At 40.7% G+C, this 15,024-nt stretch overlaps 7 protein-coding genes across 7 annotated transcripts; 1 reads left to right on the top strand and 6 right to left on the bottom strand.

Moving 5' to 3' along the window:
• The first annotated feature begins 314 nt into the window (after nt 1-314).
• Nucleotides 315-972, top strand: LOC117791144 (probable small nuclear ribonucleoprotein Sm D2). The gene is made up of 2 exons (XM_034630813.1): nt 315-421; nt 529-972. Coding segments are annotated over exons 1-2 (360 nt in total). The 5' UTR covers nt 315-419; the 3' UTR covers nt 887-972.
• On the bottom strand, nt 935-1,775 carry LOC117791142 (protein D2). Its single transcript, XM_034630811.1, has 2 exons — nt 1,537-1,775; nt 935-1,478 (listed from the first exon to the last, which is right to left on the bottom strand). Exons 1-2 carry the CDS (start codon nt 1,660-1,662, stop codon nt 999-1,001), a joined length of 606 nt encoding a protein of 201 aa, XP_034486702.1. The 5' UTR covers nt 1,663-1,775; the 3' UTR covers nt 935-998.
• Nucleotides 1,776-1,859: 84 nt separating this feature from the next.
• On the bottom strand, nt 1,860-2,608 carry LOC117791143 (protein D2). The gene is made up of 2 exons (XM_034630812.1): nt 2,487-2,608; nt 1,860-2,427 (listed from the first exon to the last, which is right to left on the bottom strand). Exons 1-2 carry the CDS (start codon nt 2,565-2,567, stop codon nt 1,945-1,947), a joined length of 564 nt encoding a protein of 187 aa, XP_034486703.1. The 5' UTR covers nt 2,568-2,608; the 3' UTR covers nt 1,860-1,944.
• Nucleotides 2,609-3,081: 473 nt separating this feature from the next.
• LOC117791034 (protein D2) lies at nt 3,082-3,962 on the bottom strand. Its single transcript, XM_034630662.1, has 2 exons — nt 3,800-3,962; nt 3,082-3,741 (listed from the first exon to the last, which is right to left on the bottom strand). The coding sequence occupies exons 1-2, from the start codon at nt 3,947-3,949 to the stop codon at nt 3,253-3,255; spliced, it is 639 nt and encodes a 212-aa protein (XP_034486553.1). The 5' UTR covers nt 3,950-3,962; the 3' UTR covers nt 3,082-3,252.
• Nucleotides 3,963-5,335: 1,373 nt separating this feature from the next.
• On the bottom strand, nt 5,336-6,654 carry LOC117791336. The gene is made up of 2 exons (XM_034631059.1): nt 6,230-6,654; nt 5,336-6,161 (listed from the first exon to the last, which is right to left on the bottom strand). The coding sequence occupies exons 1-2, from the start codon at nt 6,630-6,632 to the stop codon at nt 5,725-5,727; spliced, it is 840 nt and encodes a 279-aa protein (XP_034486950.1). The 5' UTR covers nt 6,633-6,654; the 3' UTR covers nt 5,336-5,724.
• A 3,576-nt stretch (nt 6,655-10,230) lies between these two features.
• LOC117791488 lies at nt 10,231-11,545 on the bottom strand. The gene is made up of 4 exons (XM_034631264.1): nt 11,333-11,545; nt 11,001-11,268; nt 10,754-10,935; nt 10,231-10,381 (listed from the first exon to the last, which is right to left on the bottom strand). The coding sequence occupies exons 1-4, from the start codon at nt 11,543-11,545 to the stop codon at nt 10,241-10,243; spliced, it is 804 nt and encodes a 267-aa protein (XP_034487155.1). The 3' UTR covers nt 10,231-10,240.
• Nucleotides 11,546-13,602: 2,057 nt separating this feature from the next.
• On the bottom strand, nt 13,603-14,847 carry LOC117791482. Its single transcript, XM_034631258.1, has 2 exons — nt 14,398-14,847; nt 13,603-14,330 (listed from the first exon to the last, which is right to left on the bottom strand). The coding sequence occupies exons 1-2, from the start codon at nt 14,840-14,842 to the stop codon at nt 13,870-13,872; spliced, it is 906 nt and encodes a 301-aa protein (XP_034487149.1). The 5' UTR covers nt 14,843-14,847; the 3' UTR covers nt 13,603-13,869.
• Between the last annotated feature and the right edge of the window lie 177 nt (nt 14,848-15,024).

Raw genomic sequence — 15,024 nt, 5'->3', positions numbered from 1 at the left:
AGTAAAAATTGCCGAGCTTGTTTGATATTTTTAACTGTTTTTTACTGAGGGCTGACAAACTTCAAACCTTCTTTAAAATGTTTACCTTAAGTTTGTCTAGTTTCGAATTTTAGATTTTCATCCAATTTACTAATTTTTTATTGAGTTGTTTGTGTTTTCAAATTTAAAATTTTTATCAGTGATGGTATAATATCGGCAACATAAGTTGACCATCGATAACTAATCAGTTATCAGTTATTTGAATAAAAGGGCTGCCAGATGCTTACACTATTTATTTTGTGGAATACGGCAACATCATTTTAAGAAACATACGAAAGAAAAAAAAAAGCCGCGAGGGCGCAAACGTTTTGTTAATAAATAAATAACAATCACATAGAAACGTTTTCAATAAATAATATTATTGTCACAAGCTAAGCAATATGTAAGTGAACTGCAGAAAGTGCATGTAATTTAAACATATAAGCTGCTTTCAGTACAGCCGCCGTTGTTGTTGCAAACATTTTGCTCATGCCGCTTTTTTTTTTGCAGGGCTCTCGTGAAACCGAAATCTGAGCTGACGCCGGAGGAACTAGCGCGCCAGGAAGAGGAGGAGTTCAACACTGGACCGCTTTCGGTGCTCACACAATCAGTGAAGAACAATACACAGGTGCTTATTAACTGCCGCAACAACAAGAAACTGCTGGGTCGCGTGAAAGCCTTCGATCGCCATTGCAACATGGTGTTGGAAAACGTGAAGGAGATGTGGACGGAACTGCCGCGCACTGGCAAGGGCAAAAAGAAGGTGAAACCCGTCAACAAGGATCGCTTCATATCCAAAATGTTTCTGCGCGGCGACTCCGTGATTCTGGTGCTGCGCAATCCGCTGGCAACAGCAGCGGGCAAGTAGACTAGAGAGTACAACAAAACCACAACTTATAATTAACATTCAACAAACAAGAAACAATAAAACCAAAAGAAATCTTTTATAATTCATGAAATACTACAAATATCAATACCAATCAGTTCTCTGACAGCTGTTGGTGCAATGTCGGCACATAGTCGTCGTACTGAGCCTGATAGAAGGTGCCAGCCACCGGATTGCCCAGCTGATGATGCTCTGCAAACTTGGCTGCATGGAATTTGGGTCTATTCCGACGCGATTTGTTGCTAACGCGAGCGCCATCAAACTGTAGCTTGCCCGGCTGCTTGTATAGCAGGAACACATAGCGATGCAGCCCCGTATCCTTGGGTGGACCGGACCCAACGTACTCTGCCAGCGCCTCACCGCTGCTCACATCGTTGCCGGCGATGTTAACAACTACCCAGTGCTTGAACTCTCGGAACTTGGGATCTGCACGACTGGGTGCATCGGGATCGGTCATGATGAGCGTGTAATAATCACTCGGCTCCGCGTTCCATTCCACAAGGGGTTGCTCCTTCACCTGTGTCGGCGTAAACTCCACACCATTTTTGGCCACTAGTCCATTGTTATATGTGACCTTTGAACGGAAAGTTTTTGTTTAGTTTTGTTTTAATTACTCGTTTCTTTCGCCACACCTTGAGTAACTGGTTTGGTGCTTCAGGTATCACATCTGGCACTACGCCATGCGTCTTGAATGCATCCTCCACAGACTCGGACTGCACAGCCAATATCATGGCAATTAATATCCAAGGGAATAACATTGTCGACTAATGTAATTGACTAACTGAAGTGAAAAGCAAACTTGATGTAATTCAGCAAACTTTAAGATTATGCCAACAACAATGAGACCTTCTCTCTGTCGAGGTCTGTTCACAACTGAAACCGGTTTACCATGACGCTACGCTTTTAAATCGGCAGCTGTCGAACTGTTGATGTGTTGGGAAAACAATCTGGGAAATGCATGTTATTAATTTCCATTATAATTGTCTAATTAGGCACAATCAACTGAAGAACAAAGAGAGTTTAATTGTAATGATAATGTTTCATTTTTTGCCAGACAGTTGCTTGTACAATTTGGGCACATAGTCGTCATACTGCGCCTGAAAGAAGTTGCCGACCAGGCAGTTTCCCAGCTTGTACTTTGCTGCGAATTTGGCAGTGCTGAATTTGCCACGCCTTTCACCGCTCGTCTTGGGTATATGAAGCTCATTGCAGGACAGCTTTTGCGGCTGCTTGAATACTAGGAAGACATAGCGATGGAGGCCAGTTCCCTGTGGCGGACCAGATCCCACATATGCTGTAAGCACATCACCTTTGTCCAGCTGATTGCCGGGCACGTTAACCACCAGCCAGTGATGCCACTCCCGGAACTTTGGCTCTTTGCGACTAGGAGCATCCGGATCAGTTAACAAGACCGTGTACAGTGCATCTGGCTCTGTTGTCCAGTCCAGTTGTGGCACACCTTTGACCTGTGTGGGTGTCAACTCATTGCCACAGTTCACCTCCAGGCCACCCGAGTAGGTCACCTATATAGCCAATGAACCTGAAGCAGCCAGCTGCTTGTGTAATGTACAATCGTGCCTACCTTGAGCAGCTTCTGTGGTGCCACATCCAGTATATCCGGTACAATCTTGTGCTTCACGAACAGCTCAGACGGATCAGCCATGATTTCGAATGGAATTGTGTGTACTCCTAAGAGTTTTAAGTTTAAAACAAGGCTAAAGTGATTTAACCAAAGCAGAATCAATGTTTAAAAACAGGGGCTGTAGTCATTATAAGTCTTATTATAAAACTCAAGAAATAATCATTATTCTATGAGTTTTATTATTTAACTTCGATTAAAAAAATAAAACTGATGAAATAATTATTATTTTACGAGTCTTATTTTTTTGCTCAAAAATAATGATTATTCCCGAGTTTAATTTTTTTGATCAAAAGTAAGATATGATATGTTTTATTTTTTTGCTCAAAAATAATGATTATTCCTGAGTTTAACTTTTTTGACCAAAAATTATGATTATTTCATGAGTAAAATAATAAAAATCATAAATCTTAAGATCATGGTGAAATTGGATAGATTTTTAGTATATTTTACGTTTATTTACAGTTACTAGAAGTGAATCATTTTTCATTTGAAAAAACAAAACAAAACAAAATAATCATTATTTAGTGAGCTTGGCATTTAAATTAAGACTAATGGCTTGAAATTGTTTACAGTGTAGGCTGCTGGATTGCCAATAAGCCGGAATCGTAGCGTAGCTATATCTTAATTTATGCATTTCTTTGGCAATCCGATTAGCCAAAACCGGCTCATTCACTTTCAAGATGACCTAAAATACCAATTATTTTATTCAGTCAACCTGGCCCTGAAATAAGCTCTTGTGCAGAGCTGAGACATTTTTGCTCCAGATGCTGGTAAAGAAATTGCCAGCCAATGGAATTCCTAGCTTATATCGCTCCACAAACTCCTTGGTGTTGAACTTGATTCTGCCCTGATCATTTTGCTGGGGCAGCTTCTCGAATTCAAATTGTGTAAAATCGGGTTGCTTGAAGAGCAGCAGGACATAGCGATGCAGTCCTGTATCCTGGAGCGGCATGGCGCCCACGTAGGCGGCACGAACATCGCCCAGTTGCAGCTGATTGCCAGGTATATTGACCACCAGCCAATGCAGATACTCCTTAAACTTGGGAAACTTTTTACTGGGCACATCCGGATCGACCATTAGCAGAGTGTAGTAGGTATCCTTGTTGGCAATCCACTTAACCGAGGGCACATCACGCACCTGCATCGGTTGCAGCTCAACTCCGCGATCTGCGCGTATGTGTCCCATGTAGATGACCTAATTGGCCATAAGAGAGATTCAGTTACATTGTTCCAGCTGATCTCAGCTTACTTACATTGAGAAACTCTTGGGGGCCAGTTTCAATTACATCCGGTATTATATCCAAGTGTCTCAGAAACTTGCTCACTTCAGTATCGTAATCCGCTGAGACGCACTGGCTCATCCAGAGACCCAGGCAGAGTAAACTCAAGCACTTGGTCCACATTTCGATATAAGCATCCAACTGGCGAGCTATTGGCTCTGTCAGCGCCTTAAGTAGCTCACCGCAGACCACACCGAAAACCGGATGACTGGGTCTAGGTCTGGGGGCAAGTTTGCCCAGCTAAAACAGCTGGTTAAAAAGTTACTTGTGATTAGAAGACTGCTGTTACCCTTTCATTGCATCATCGAGTCACCATACCCTGTTTTTATTTTTTCAATTACGAGTAATATTCAGCATTAAGTACTTTCCGTGTGCCAAATCAATTTGTACTACGGAAGTTGCGTGACTTGGGACGAACTATAAACAGTTAGTTACTCCGTTTAGCTGAAAACTGTGTAGGAAATTGTCGCTTATTTTCTAAACATGCAAGTCAAGTGTTCGCACTGCCCACGTGTTCTTAAACACTCAATTTGATTGACATGCCATAATTCGATTAAAAATTTGAATGATAAAAGTTTTATAATCAAAGTCTTTAAATTTTATAATTTAAGAAAACTGCAAGAAAAGAAGAAATATAGACTTTCTAATTGTTCAAGTATCTTAAGAAACAGCATACTCGCATATGTGTTAAACTATTAGAAAGTCATCAAAATTTAGATACTTCTAATTAAAAAAAAAAAATATTTCAACATTCCTTATTGATATCAATAAAAGGGTATTGGTGTATCTGTATGGTATATATTTTATACGTGGGCGTGGCACACCCCCCAAAGTATATATATTCTTTATCAGGACCAACAGCCGAGTTGATTTAGCGCTGTCCGTCTATCCGTCCGTCCGTCTGTCCGTCTGTTTGAACGCGTCGATCTCAAAAACCATAAGAGCTAGAGACTTCAAACTTGGAGGTAGGTTCCTTTATACCGTACGCAAATCGAGTTTGTTTTTATTTTTTGGATCGGACCTCTATATCATATAGCTGCCATAGGAACGATAGATCGAAAATGAAGATTTAGTATGAAAAACTTGTTGGTCTTATGAGATATCTCGACCAATCTGACACAATATACAACTGGTCTGGTATAAAACATCCTTCCGAAATTTGGTTCAAATCGGACAACTATATCATAGTACCATAGAGACACTTAATCGAAAATCAAGTTTTAGTATGAAAAAGTTTTTTGTTTTTTGAGATATCTTAACCAAACTGATAGAATATGCATTAAGTTTGGTTTTAAACATCCTGGCTTAATTTGGTTCAGATCGGTTTCCTATATCATATAGCCGTCATAGGAACAATCGGACGAAAATCAACTTTTAGTACAGAGTACCTGGGCACAGGGTATCCTACTGTCGAGCGTGCCCATTTGTTATATGTAGCTCTGATTGTGATTATATCAAGTATAACAGCACTATTATTAAGTCAGCTGCACGGGTAATAAAAGACTGTGATTAATTTCAATTTAATTTAAATTTTTGCAATTTTTTAATAAATTAAATAAATAAATTCAATTAGATAGCTTGTTTTTGGTCGATTTCTGTAAGAGATAGACGTTAGCGGGAAAAATGCGGATAGAGAGGAGGCAAAGCAGTAAAGGATAGTCGATAGTGAAAGCTCGGGAAAACTCTAGAAAAGTGTGTGGAGTACAAGAGATTGATGGAATGGCTAAAAATCGCGCGCTTAAACTTAAGAACTAAATATATGGCCTAGGCATGTTCCGGTTCCATTTGGTCTGCTAACTGCGAGTGCCACGCCCCCCGTTTCGCTAGAAAAGTGGGTGGGTCACTCAGTTCCTTGGTATGTACATTAACAACGGCAATACGAGTGCTTGGCGTCCAATCTAAGAAGAGGAGCTGTAGCTGGACGAGGTGCCCGAAGAGGGGGACGACGACGAGGAGTATGACGAAGAGCTGCTGGGATGGTATGAGCTATAGGCCAAGTTCTGGGAGTCCCAGCGGGCGTATGGGCCACCGCTCATTGGCTCCCAGCTGCTGGGATCGTAGGAGGAGGCCGTGGTGCTGGGCACACCGTATTCAGCGGCTGGCATGGGAGCTGGCATGGGCACCATGTTCATCTTCATGCCGCCCAATTTCTGGATGAGATTGTAGATGAGGAAGCCGAGCACCAGCTTAATGGCAATCTTGGACAAGATCAATGCCTTGGTGGCCTTCAGACTGACCAGGGCCAGCAGAATTGGCATGACAACCTTCAGCTTGAACTTCATCAGCAGCAGAAGAGGCAGAAAGAGTTTGTCCTTGTTCTTCTTCTCAGCACGGCCTACAGATAAGTTAACAAATGATTGGTTAGATGGCAAACTTGGAGATGCAAGTGAGATGGAAACACACCTTCGTCTTTGGGCAGCTCCAAGTCGAAACCGCGATCAGCACGATAAGTCATCACGGAGCTGGCAAAGAATGTCTCAGGCAGCTGGACGCGCACCTCGTTGGTGCGAAGAATGCGGGCAAGACGATCGACGATGACCTTGTCGATGACCTCATCATCGAAGGCACGACCACTGACCTCCTCCTCCACATTGGCGACCGTGTCCAGATAGGTCAACACCTTCTCCTTCAAACAATGCATGGCATTGGCATGGAAACACTTATCCACAATTGTCGAGATTAGCTCATCGGAGCTGTGAATGCGAGGTGTCACCGCATTATCAATGGCAGCTCCCTGAACAGACGACGCCAGCAACAGCAAACAACCGAACGCGATAAAGGACGTAAAACGGAATGCCATTTTCATGTATTTATTACTGATTTTTATTGATAGTTGATCTATCCACTTGATTTATACACTACCAGAGCGCGTAGTGTTCACTGTGATGCCGATGCGACGACAATGTTGAACAATTGTGCGAGTACCGACGATTTTATACTGCCGCTCCTCGGACACCAAAAGACTGAGACTGAGACTGTGACTGTGACTGTTACCAATGCATTCCAAGTTTTGGAGCGCACAATTTTTTTTGGACAGCTACGAATTGAGTGACGAAAGCCACAAGCCGAACCTTAGCCAACACTTCGGAGTCTCAAAAGTTTTTCACCAAAACTCTTGCGTCGGCTTTTGATATCTGGGTTGCCTGGGGAGCTTGTCGCAAGCTTTCTCGCTTTCCATATCGGAGACACCCCCACCTCGATTGTCCGATGGTACGATGGTCCGAGTTGCATTATCGACACTTCGACGTCCGATGAAAATAACTTTTGTTTCCAATTAGTATGCAGCCCCTCAACTCTTATGCGAACACAAGAAAGCCAGACCCAAGTCTGCCCTCAGTAGACCCAGGTCCAGGGCACGTACATATTTCAGCGTATTGTGTCAAATTTCGATACAAGAAATCAGTACGGAACTCGTCTACGTTTTGGTATTGGCCATTGGTTTTGGATTAGGCCATTTGTTTTGTATACTCGCATGCGGAACTGTTAGTTCACTTAATATTATTTGCCTTGTTTCTTGAGATTACGAAACTAATTTTTGCTTTATTTGTGACCTATTTTTTTCCGACACGATTTCGTTAAAGAAACTAATGATATTCCACACCAAGAGTCGCTGAAATTCAATGTGGGTTAGTCAAAGATATAAATCAAAAATTTGAATAATTGTATTTAAAATTGCTAATAATAATTATATATGTCACTAAATCAAAATATTGACAAGTACGCTTAAGCTTATCATAATTTTCTTTCATTTCCATTTATTATAAATCCTAAATTTATTCTGCATTCAAATTTGAATAGTTAAAAAAATATTTTCCCTCTAGATCTGGGCTTCGATTTTAATGGTAAGGGTCCCCCCTTCGAAATTTTGAAAATTCAAAATTTTAAATCTCAAGGTTTTACAAGAAATATTTTGACTTGTAAAGTTGCTAGGTCAGCGGCTTGAGCAACTTCAAACTGTCATAGCTTTGACAAAACTAAACCGTTTTTGAAGCGGAATGTCATTTTGATCATGATTTGGCCTCTCAATTGATTCTGCATTTAAATTTTATTCATCTAGAAAATTTGATATTTTTTCGACCCTAAGCCATGTATCATCCAATTTTCCATACATACCCCTTGACATTTTTTCAAAAACTTTGATCTTTCATAACTTTGCTAAAAATTAACCAATTTTCAAGCGGAATGTCATTTTGATCATGATTTGGCCTCTCAATTGATTCTGCATTTAAATTTTATTCATCTAGAAAATTTGATATTTTTTCGACCCTAAGCCATGTATCATCCAATTTTCCATAAATCCCCTTGACATTTTTTCAAAAACTTTGATCTTTCATAACTTTGCTAAAAATTAACCAATTTTCAAGCGGAATGTCATTTTGATCATGATTTGGCCTCTCAATTGATTCTGCATTTAAATTTTATTCATCTAGAAAATTTGATATTTTTTCGACCCTAAGCCATGTATCATCCAATTTTCCATAAATCCCCTTGACATTTTTTCAAAAACTTTGATCTTTCATAACTTTGCTAAAAATTAACCAATTTTCAAGCGGAATGTCATTTTGATCATGATTTGGCCTCTCAATTGATTCTGCATTTAAATTTTATTCATCTAGAAAATTTGATATTTTTTCGACCCTAAGCCATGTATCATCCAATTTTCCATACATACCCCTTGACATTTTTTCAAAAACTTTGATCTCTCATAACTTTGCTAAAAATTAACCGATTTTCAAGCGGAATGTCATTTTGATCATGGTTTGGGTTCTATATTAATTCTGTATTCAAATTTTTTCATTTCGTCTGTTTTTCGTCTATCGAAGCCATGGTTCTATGTTGATGATATTTACAAAATCCTTTTGACTTATAATTTTTTCCTTTAGGACAGCTAATGTCCTTTTTAATTCATATATCCCAATTTATATTGTCGAAACGGATATAGCAATTTTCATACAAATCGCAGCCAAAACTCAAATTGTTGACACTTCAGTAGGTTACTTAACTGATACTGATATTGTGAATAATGCAACAGGTGTCGTCGCTGTTGGCGTCACACGATCTGTTATCACCCAATAAAAGAAATTTTCAGCGTCTTCATGTTTATTTCACAAGCGCCACACTTTACTCAAATCGTGCCAAAATAAAAATGTCGAAAACAAAGACTAAAACAACATCAAAAACAAAGAAAAAAGGAAAACCAAAAATATACAAAAAAAATCGGTTGCATATGTTTGTAGATATAATAAATTTTCATATGCTCGTGTTTCGCTGGGCATCGTCCTCCTGAATACCAATTTGTTATGAAAGCGACGCAATTATTCAAGTTGATTATGCTGTCCCCCATTAAAATCTCTGCTCTAGGACGCTTCTATTTGTATCAAAGGGAGTCTTTTTATTGGCCATTGGAATGTGTTTACATCAAATATGCATGTAAGAATTTACTTACTGTGGCCACAATTTGATTGCCTTTTAAATGAAATTCAGATGCGGTCAAATGCGTCTCAGAATTTGAGGCATTCGAGCGCATTTAAGCTGCTGTCTGGAAGTGGAAATAAAGGAACTGATGGTCCAGGGATTTAGTTTTTAAACTGTGCTTTGGGGCTTGGCATTGTTTAAGGTTCAGTGCATGTCGTTGGCAAGATAAAATTATCGTTTCGCAGTTCACGCCCCCGATAAGAATACTTAAAGACTTTCACTCTCGACTCGTGGCTATCGTCAACTTTCGCGCAAGTGAAAACCAGAAGCTTAAAAAATTTAAATTGTACACTGTTCATCATTTTAATCGACTATCCAAACTTGAGGGCCAAATCGTATCGTATCGCATTTGACTGGAATATTTAATTAGATTGTGAGCTTAAGAATTTGAGGCGCTTTAATTTGGCTAATTAGGACACCCAAGTGATGGCTTATAAATATTTTAGGCCCACTAAAAAATGTTCTTCCCTCATCCGTAAGTCGATCTATTGGCTTCCAATTGCCGTGCTGAGCTGAAGTATATTTTATTTTAAGGCCAAGTTAATTAAACCGCACCTGGAAAGTCTACAGGTAAACAGTGAGGGTAATGAATTCTGGGGAATTACATCAAAATGTTGATTAATATTTCATTAATAAAATATTCATTTCATTAATATTTAAAAAGCATTTTTCAGTTTTTTTTTGCATGTCATTTTATTTGATTTTGTTTTGATGCTTTTTTTTTTTCAATAAATAATAAATAATAAGTTATTATAAATAGGGTCTAAAGAATGCAGGACAGCCTCTTGGTTCTTCTTGGTGTCCACCATTCGCCATTTGGGATGTTCCAAGTCACAAAAATCTTTTAACAATTAACAAATCATTTTGTGCTTTGCTCGCGATGTTGTTGTGTTTTGTTTGTTTTTGTTTTTGTGTTTGCTTTTGGTTTAGGTTTAGGACTTAGGCATAGGCCTTGTATGCCAGGCTCTGGGCCAGTTGTTGGGGCTGCTCCACAACGGGAGCGGGTACAGCGCCGAAGGTGCGACCATCCCAGGGGCCGTGGGCGGTGATGTGTGCGGTGTGATGATGATCATGGGCAATCTAGGTTCAAGTCAAGGTATACAAAATATGAAAGAGCATTAAAATCGGAACGATTAGGTGGAATATAAATAAATTTATGTCACATTTGGAAGCGGTGGTGGTTTTAGGGGTGAGTGTGTTGGTTTTAGGGGTTTGTTTTTTTTTTTTTTTGTTGGGCGAGGGTTTTTACTCGACTTACCCAGCGCACCTGGGACCTCTCTGGGAATGTATACATACGTGCATGTGTAAGCATTTTAAAAGGAATTGTTACTATTTTACCCGTCGCCCTCTCAACTCTCAACTCACAACAACTCACTAACGCCCTCTAATTACCACATCCCGCGAATGCCTAAAAGATAACAGAGATGCGTTTTAATAATTGATGGCGCTTACCTTTTTGCACAATTGGAAAATGGCCAAACCAACCGAGACAATGAAGGAGAAGAAGCCCAAAGCGAGTGCGTTAAATGCCTTAATCTTCAGTATGCCAATGGCCATGGGAATGACGGTGATGGACTTCAGCAGAATCAGCACCAGAATGGGCATGGCCAGCTTGCGAAGACGGTTCTTCTTGCCTAATTGCATTGCGAATATATATTGTTGAGTTAGATGCTCGATTGAATGGATAGCAATAACCCACCCTTCTTGAAGATGTTGCCCTTCTTACCCCTGGCTTCGGTTTCGGCAACATCATCGTTGTTCAGCTGCAGGTTCAAGCTCATCTCGTCATTGGCCAAATTGCGTGCCGAGACGGTGATCTTGGCATCGGCCATGGGCAAGTTAACGCTAACATCGTGTCCCTTAATATAGTTCTCGATGGCGTCCAGGAAGCCATCAGCGCTATTGGCGCGTGCCTCGCTAACAGGAGCCAGCTGTTGGCCATTTGAGTGCACCTCCATATTGGAGAGCTGCATGCATTAAGAGAGATTCGTTAGGATCATAAATGTGACCATTTGAATGTATAGCTCTTACCGTGTAACTATCTTTGCTCATCACATTGTCCACAAAGCGCATGGCACGCTCTTTGATGCACGCCATTGAATCTTGTCCACTGACGCACTTGCTCTGCTCCTCGGCAATCAGTCGCTGCAGCTGCTGCTGTTGCTGCTGTGGTGTTGCGGCAGCATGTGCCATTGCCAGGGCTGCAATGCCAACAACAACAACAAGAAGGAGCAGTTTGGCCATTTTGTATTGTGTATTTAGTTTTTGTACTGACGCTGAACAAAACACAACTCGCCTCAATGCTGGCACAATTGAGTTTAATAATCGTTTTTCTATTGTTCACGACTTTTTATACTTGCCAATGTTTTAACGCTGATGTCGTCGCGAGTGTCGTCGGCTTACACTGGCTGCGTCTGCTCGGCTGCCTTGTCGTACGCGACGGTACGCAACTCGGCCCAAAAGCCAAAAAAAAAAACGAAAGAAAAAAGTAAAAAGTTAAGAAAAAATGGCGGAAGAAGACATAAATGAAGCAGACACCGAAAGAGGCAGCCCAACATTGCATTGTTGTTGGCACACGGCGCTTAGCGTGCCTAGAAACCACGTGTCGTATACTTAATGCGGTTTTATTTCAAACGCGTGCCTGCTTTGTCTGGGCATCTGAGTTGTTGTTGCTGCTTATAGAGACCTCAAATGCATTTCCCTGCTAGAATATCAAAGGCCAAGTTTATACTTATTTAAATGTACTTATTTAAATGCCTCACAACGACATCAAACGCTATTGTTTTCTTTCGGAAATCTAATTAAATTCGCTTTTGTTACAAGCAATTATATTGAAATGGTAAAGAGAGAGAGTCAATAAGGCAGACAGATATGCTTATATTCAGGTTATGCTTGCATTCCTTGTTATCTGTTTACTAATGAGTTTATTGCGATTCTTTAGGCTACCCAAAATATAGGCAACACTTTAATAAACAGCTCACAGTCATAAACCGTTCAATGATGGCTGAAAACTAGCCATTAAATGAACGCAACACATAATTTTATACAACAGCCACACGCCAAATTGTGCAAGCAATTATTTAAAGAAAAACTGAAAATCATAATTAATAATAATAATAAAATATAAATTGGAATTGCTCAGCTGCCAAATTAAGCAACAATTTGCGACGTCATGCCAATGCAAATGTTAAAGAAAGTGTTTTTCCTTGCGCTCGGAAAGCGAAAGTGAAACGGAAGGTTCCCTTAGCCCCGCCTCCCTCCCACTTACTTACTTACGCCAAAATCATGAGCTGAATATCGAAATATTTGCCATGCAACTTGTGAATTATGAATCTCGTATATTGATTAGCCTTTTGGCTTGCCTCGAAAATAAAATTGATATCAGAGTGTGAGTACTTAACTCTTTTTTTTTTTTTTTTTTTTGATTTTTAGCGCTTCTCTTTGCTTGTATAAAGCCAAAGTTTCTCCGTTCATTGGCGCTTCATTTGCAATTCCGGCCGCATTTGTCGGAGTTTGAAGTCCGACATTTGCCATAGCATTGCCAATGAAATTGGAAAACTTTTTTTTTTTTTTATTTATTTTAAAATTTCAAATTGTTGCGTAGAAACGCCAATGATATCAGGCAAGTGCATGCCGTTAAATATCAATGAAGTTTTTGCCATCGTTGACACCATGTTGATGTTGTCAGTGTTGTTGTTGCTGTTGTTGTTGTTGTTGCAGTTATTGGCGCCAGCGCCATTTTGCATTGTTGCACGTGGCAGTTGTCACCGCGGCAACTTTCGCAATTGCCCCAATGGGTGGCTAAAAGTTGCCATGGACATTGATATTGAAAAGCAGAGAGAGAGAGAGAGGAATAAATGATTTCAGTGAATTGTTTTAAAACCACAAAGTTGTCGGATATTGAGAATTTCTTTTATACGCTTTAATAGCTTTTTTGCGATTAATTTAAAAATCATTTAGTTCAATAAAATGTTCTGAAATTGTTTCGGCTTTATTGATTTTCTATATGTACACCAATTACTAAGTATATAAGTATACTTTACTTTTTCCACAAAAGCCATTAAAAAATTTGGGTTCTTGTTTTCATCTCGTGGTAATTTGCAGCTGAAATACTCAGACTCTTATGGTCAACTTAACGGACTGTTGGCTTAAATGTGGCAACAAAGATTAAGAGGTTTAAGAGGGTTAAGAGGGCAAGGCTAATCAGTGCATTAGAAAAGTTAACAGAGTACCCTAATTAAGAGCCTGTTACATTTACAAAGGACTTCTCCAGTTTTCAAGACCCAAAACTTTGCTCTCAATACCTTCAATTAGCCAAATGACTTTAGCATACTTTTATTGCATAAATATTTACAGAAACGACACGGAATTCCAGCTGGGTTCCATGTCTTCAATACATATTGCATTTTGTTTTTGTTTTTCCTTTTTCTGTTATTCTCTTTTGTACAATTCTCATAAATAAATAAATAATAAACAATAAATACGTATAAACGTTCCAACTACTTAATAAATAGAACAAATAAATAAAGTCGCAGCATGTTCAATTTGGGAATTGGATTTGGATGGAATTAACGCCTCTTTTGACCCGCATAGGCCATGTCCTGGGCATCCTCTGGCTCTTGGGAGGAGCGTGCCCAAGCATGTGGATCCCAGGCGGGCGCTGGATGCTCCAAGTGCTCGATATGCTCCACTGGCAGATCGACATGATGATCGATATGATGCTCCAGATGGTGATCAATATGATGTGGCACAATGTGCTCAATGTGATGGGGCACCACATGCTCGATGTGATGTGGCACCACATGATCGACATGGTGGGGATAGTGCACCACTTCGTAGTTAACAATCTTGGGCTTGGCAATCTTGAAGATAACCAGAGCACCGGACAGCACCAGCGACAGCAGACCCAGTGTCATTGCCTTCCAGGTTTTGAGGGCAATCAGGCCAAGAGCCAGTGGCATCAGCACTGTGGTCTTCAGCTTCAAGCCCAGCAGGAAGGGCAACACGGCCTTGCGGATCATGCCTCTACCTGAATGCACAGACAACAGGTTACACTTGACCATTTAACTATGTATGTTAAGTCACTTTTTACTCACCCTCGTTGGCAGTTGAAAGTGGCACAATGCCGCCCTGGGTCAGTGGATTCTCCAACAGAAAGTCGGGCACCAACGAGCGTGCCTCGGAGCTGCGGAAGTATTCAGGCGCCTGAATCCTCAGAGCATGGCTGCCCAGATAACTGTCGATGTTGTCGAACATTTGTTGCTCGGCATTCTGGGAACGTGAGGAGGCACTGCCGGTGGACTGCGAGGTGCGCACAATGGACAGACGATCAGTTAGTTTCACTTCCGGCTGCTGCAGTGCCATGTTGTACCAATGCAGTGCCTTGGGACGCACACAAGAGATGCTAAGATCCTTGAGGCAGCCATGATACATGTCCAAGGCCAGCTGTGTCGCAGATTGCGGCATCTGGGATTGACTGGGGGCGCCATGAGCGGCGGCCAGCGCCGTCAAAGCGACCATTAGCCAGAAGTAGCACTGCATCCTTGCACTTTCAATGTGTGTGTGTGGGTAATCTAGGCAATCTAAGTAGTCAAATCCAAGCTCGGTGCGCACGCGTTGGCGACTCAATGGGTTATGCAAATGTCGCCCGGGCAGCGCATTGTTTTTATACGTCAATACTTTGTTAATTGAATTGCGTATGCGGCGTACGCGTGTCTCATTGC

The sequence above is a fragment of the Drosophila innubila genome, assembly GCF_004354385.1.
Source record: "Drosophila innubila isolate TH190305 chromosome 3R unlocalized genomic scaffold, UK_Dinn_1.0 2_E_3R, whole genome shotgun sequence".
NCBI lineage: Eukaryota > Metazoa > Arthropoda > Insecta > Diptera > Drosophilidae > Drosophila > Drosophila innubila.
This window is presented reverse-complemented; position numbering and strand designations above follow the sequence as displayed.

What these genes read in the sequence shown, in the direction of transcription:
- LOC117791488 (XM_034631264.1), bottom strand. Translation starts at nt 11,545, where the DNA reads ATGGCCAAACTGCTCCTTCTTGTTGTTGTTGTTGGCATTGCAGCCCTG. An exon ending in GGGCAACATCTTCAAGAAGG is followed by an intron (nt 10,936 to 11,000) that starts GTGGGTTATTGC and finishes CAATGCAATTAG; the next exon opens with GCAAGAAGAACCGTCTTCGC. An exon ending in TTTTCCAATTGTGCAAAAAG is followed by an intron (nt 10,382 to 10,753) that starts GTAAGCGCCATC and finishes ACTTGAACCTAG; the next exon opens with ATTGCCCATGATCATCATCA.
- LOC117791142 (XM_034630811.1), bottom strand. Translation starts at nt 1,662, where the DNA reads ATGTTATTCCCTTGGATATTAATTGCCATGATATTGGCTGTGCAGTCC. An exon ending in CACCAAACCAGTTACTCAAG is followed by an intron (nt 1,479 to 1,536) that starts GTGTGGCGAAAG and finishes TTCCGTTCAAAG; the next exon opens with GTCACATATAACAATGGACT.
- LOC117791482 (XM_034631258.1), bottom strand. Translation starts at nt 14,842, where the DNA reads ATGCAGTGCTACTTCTGGCTAATGGTCGCTTTGACGGCGCTGGCCGCC. An exon ending in ACTTTCAACTGCCAACGAGG is followed by an intron (nt 14,331 to 14,397) that starts GTGAGTAAAAAG and finishes CTGTGCATTCAG; the next exon opens with GTAGAGGCATGATCCGCAAG.
- LOC117791034 (XM_034630662.1), bottom strand. Translation starts at nt 3,949, where the DNA reads ATGTGGACCAAGTGCTTGAGTTTACTCTGCCTGGGTCTCTGGATGAGC. An exon ending in GCCCCCAAGAGTTTCTCAAT is followed by an intron (nt 3,742 to 3,799) that starts GTAAGTAAGCTG and finishes ATGGCCAATTAG; the next exon opens with GTCATCTACATGGGACACAT.
- LOC117791336 (XM_034631059.1), bottom strand. Translation starts at nt 6,632, where the DNA reads ATGAAAATGGCATTCCGTTTTACGTCCTTTATCGCGTTCGGTTGTTTG. An exon ending in GGAGCTGCCCAAAGACGAAG is followed by an intron (nt 6,162 to 6,229) that starts GTGTGTTTCCAT and finishes ACTTATCTGTAG; the next exon opens with GCCGTGCTGAGAAGAAGAAC.
- LOC117791143 (XM_034630812.1), bottom strand. Translation starts at nt 2,567, where the DNA reads ATGGCTGATCCGTCTGAGCTGTTCGTGAAGCACAAGATTGTACCGGAT. An exon ending in CACCACAGAAGCTGCTCAAG is followed by an intron (nt 2,428 to 2,486) that starts GTAGGCACGATT and finishes TTGGCTATATAG; the next exon opens with GTGACCTACTCGGGTGGCCT.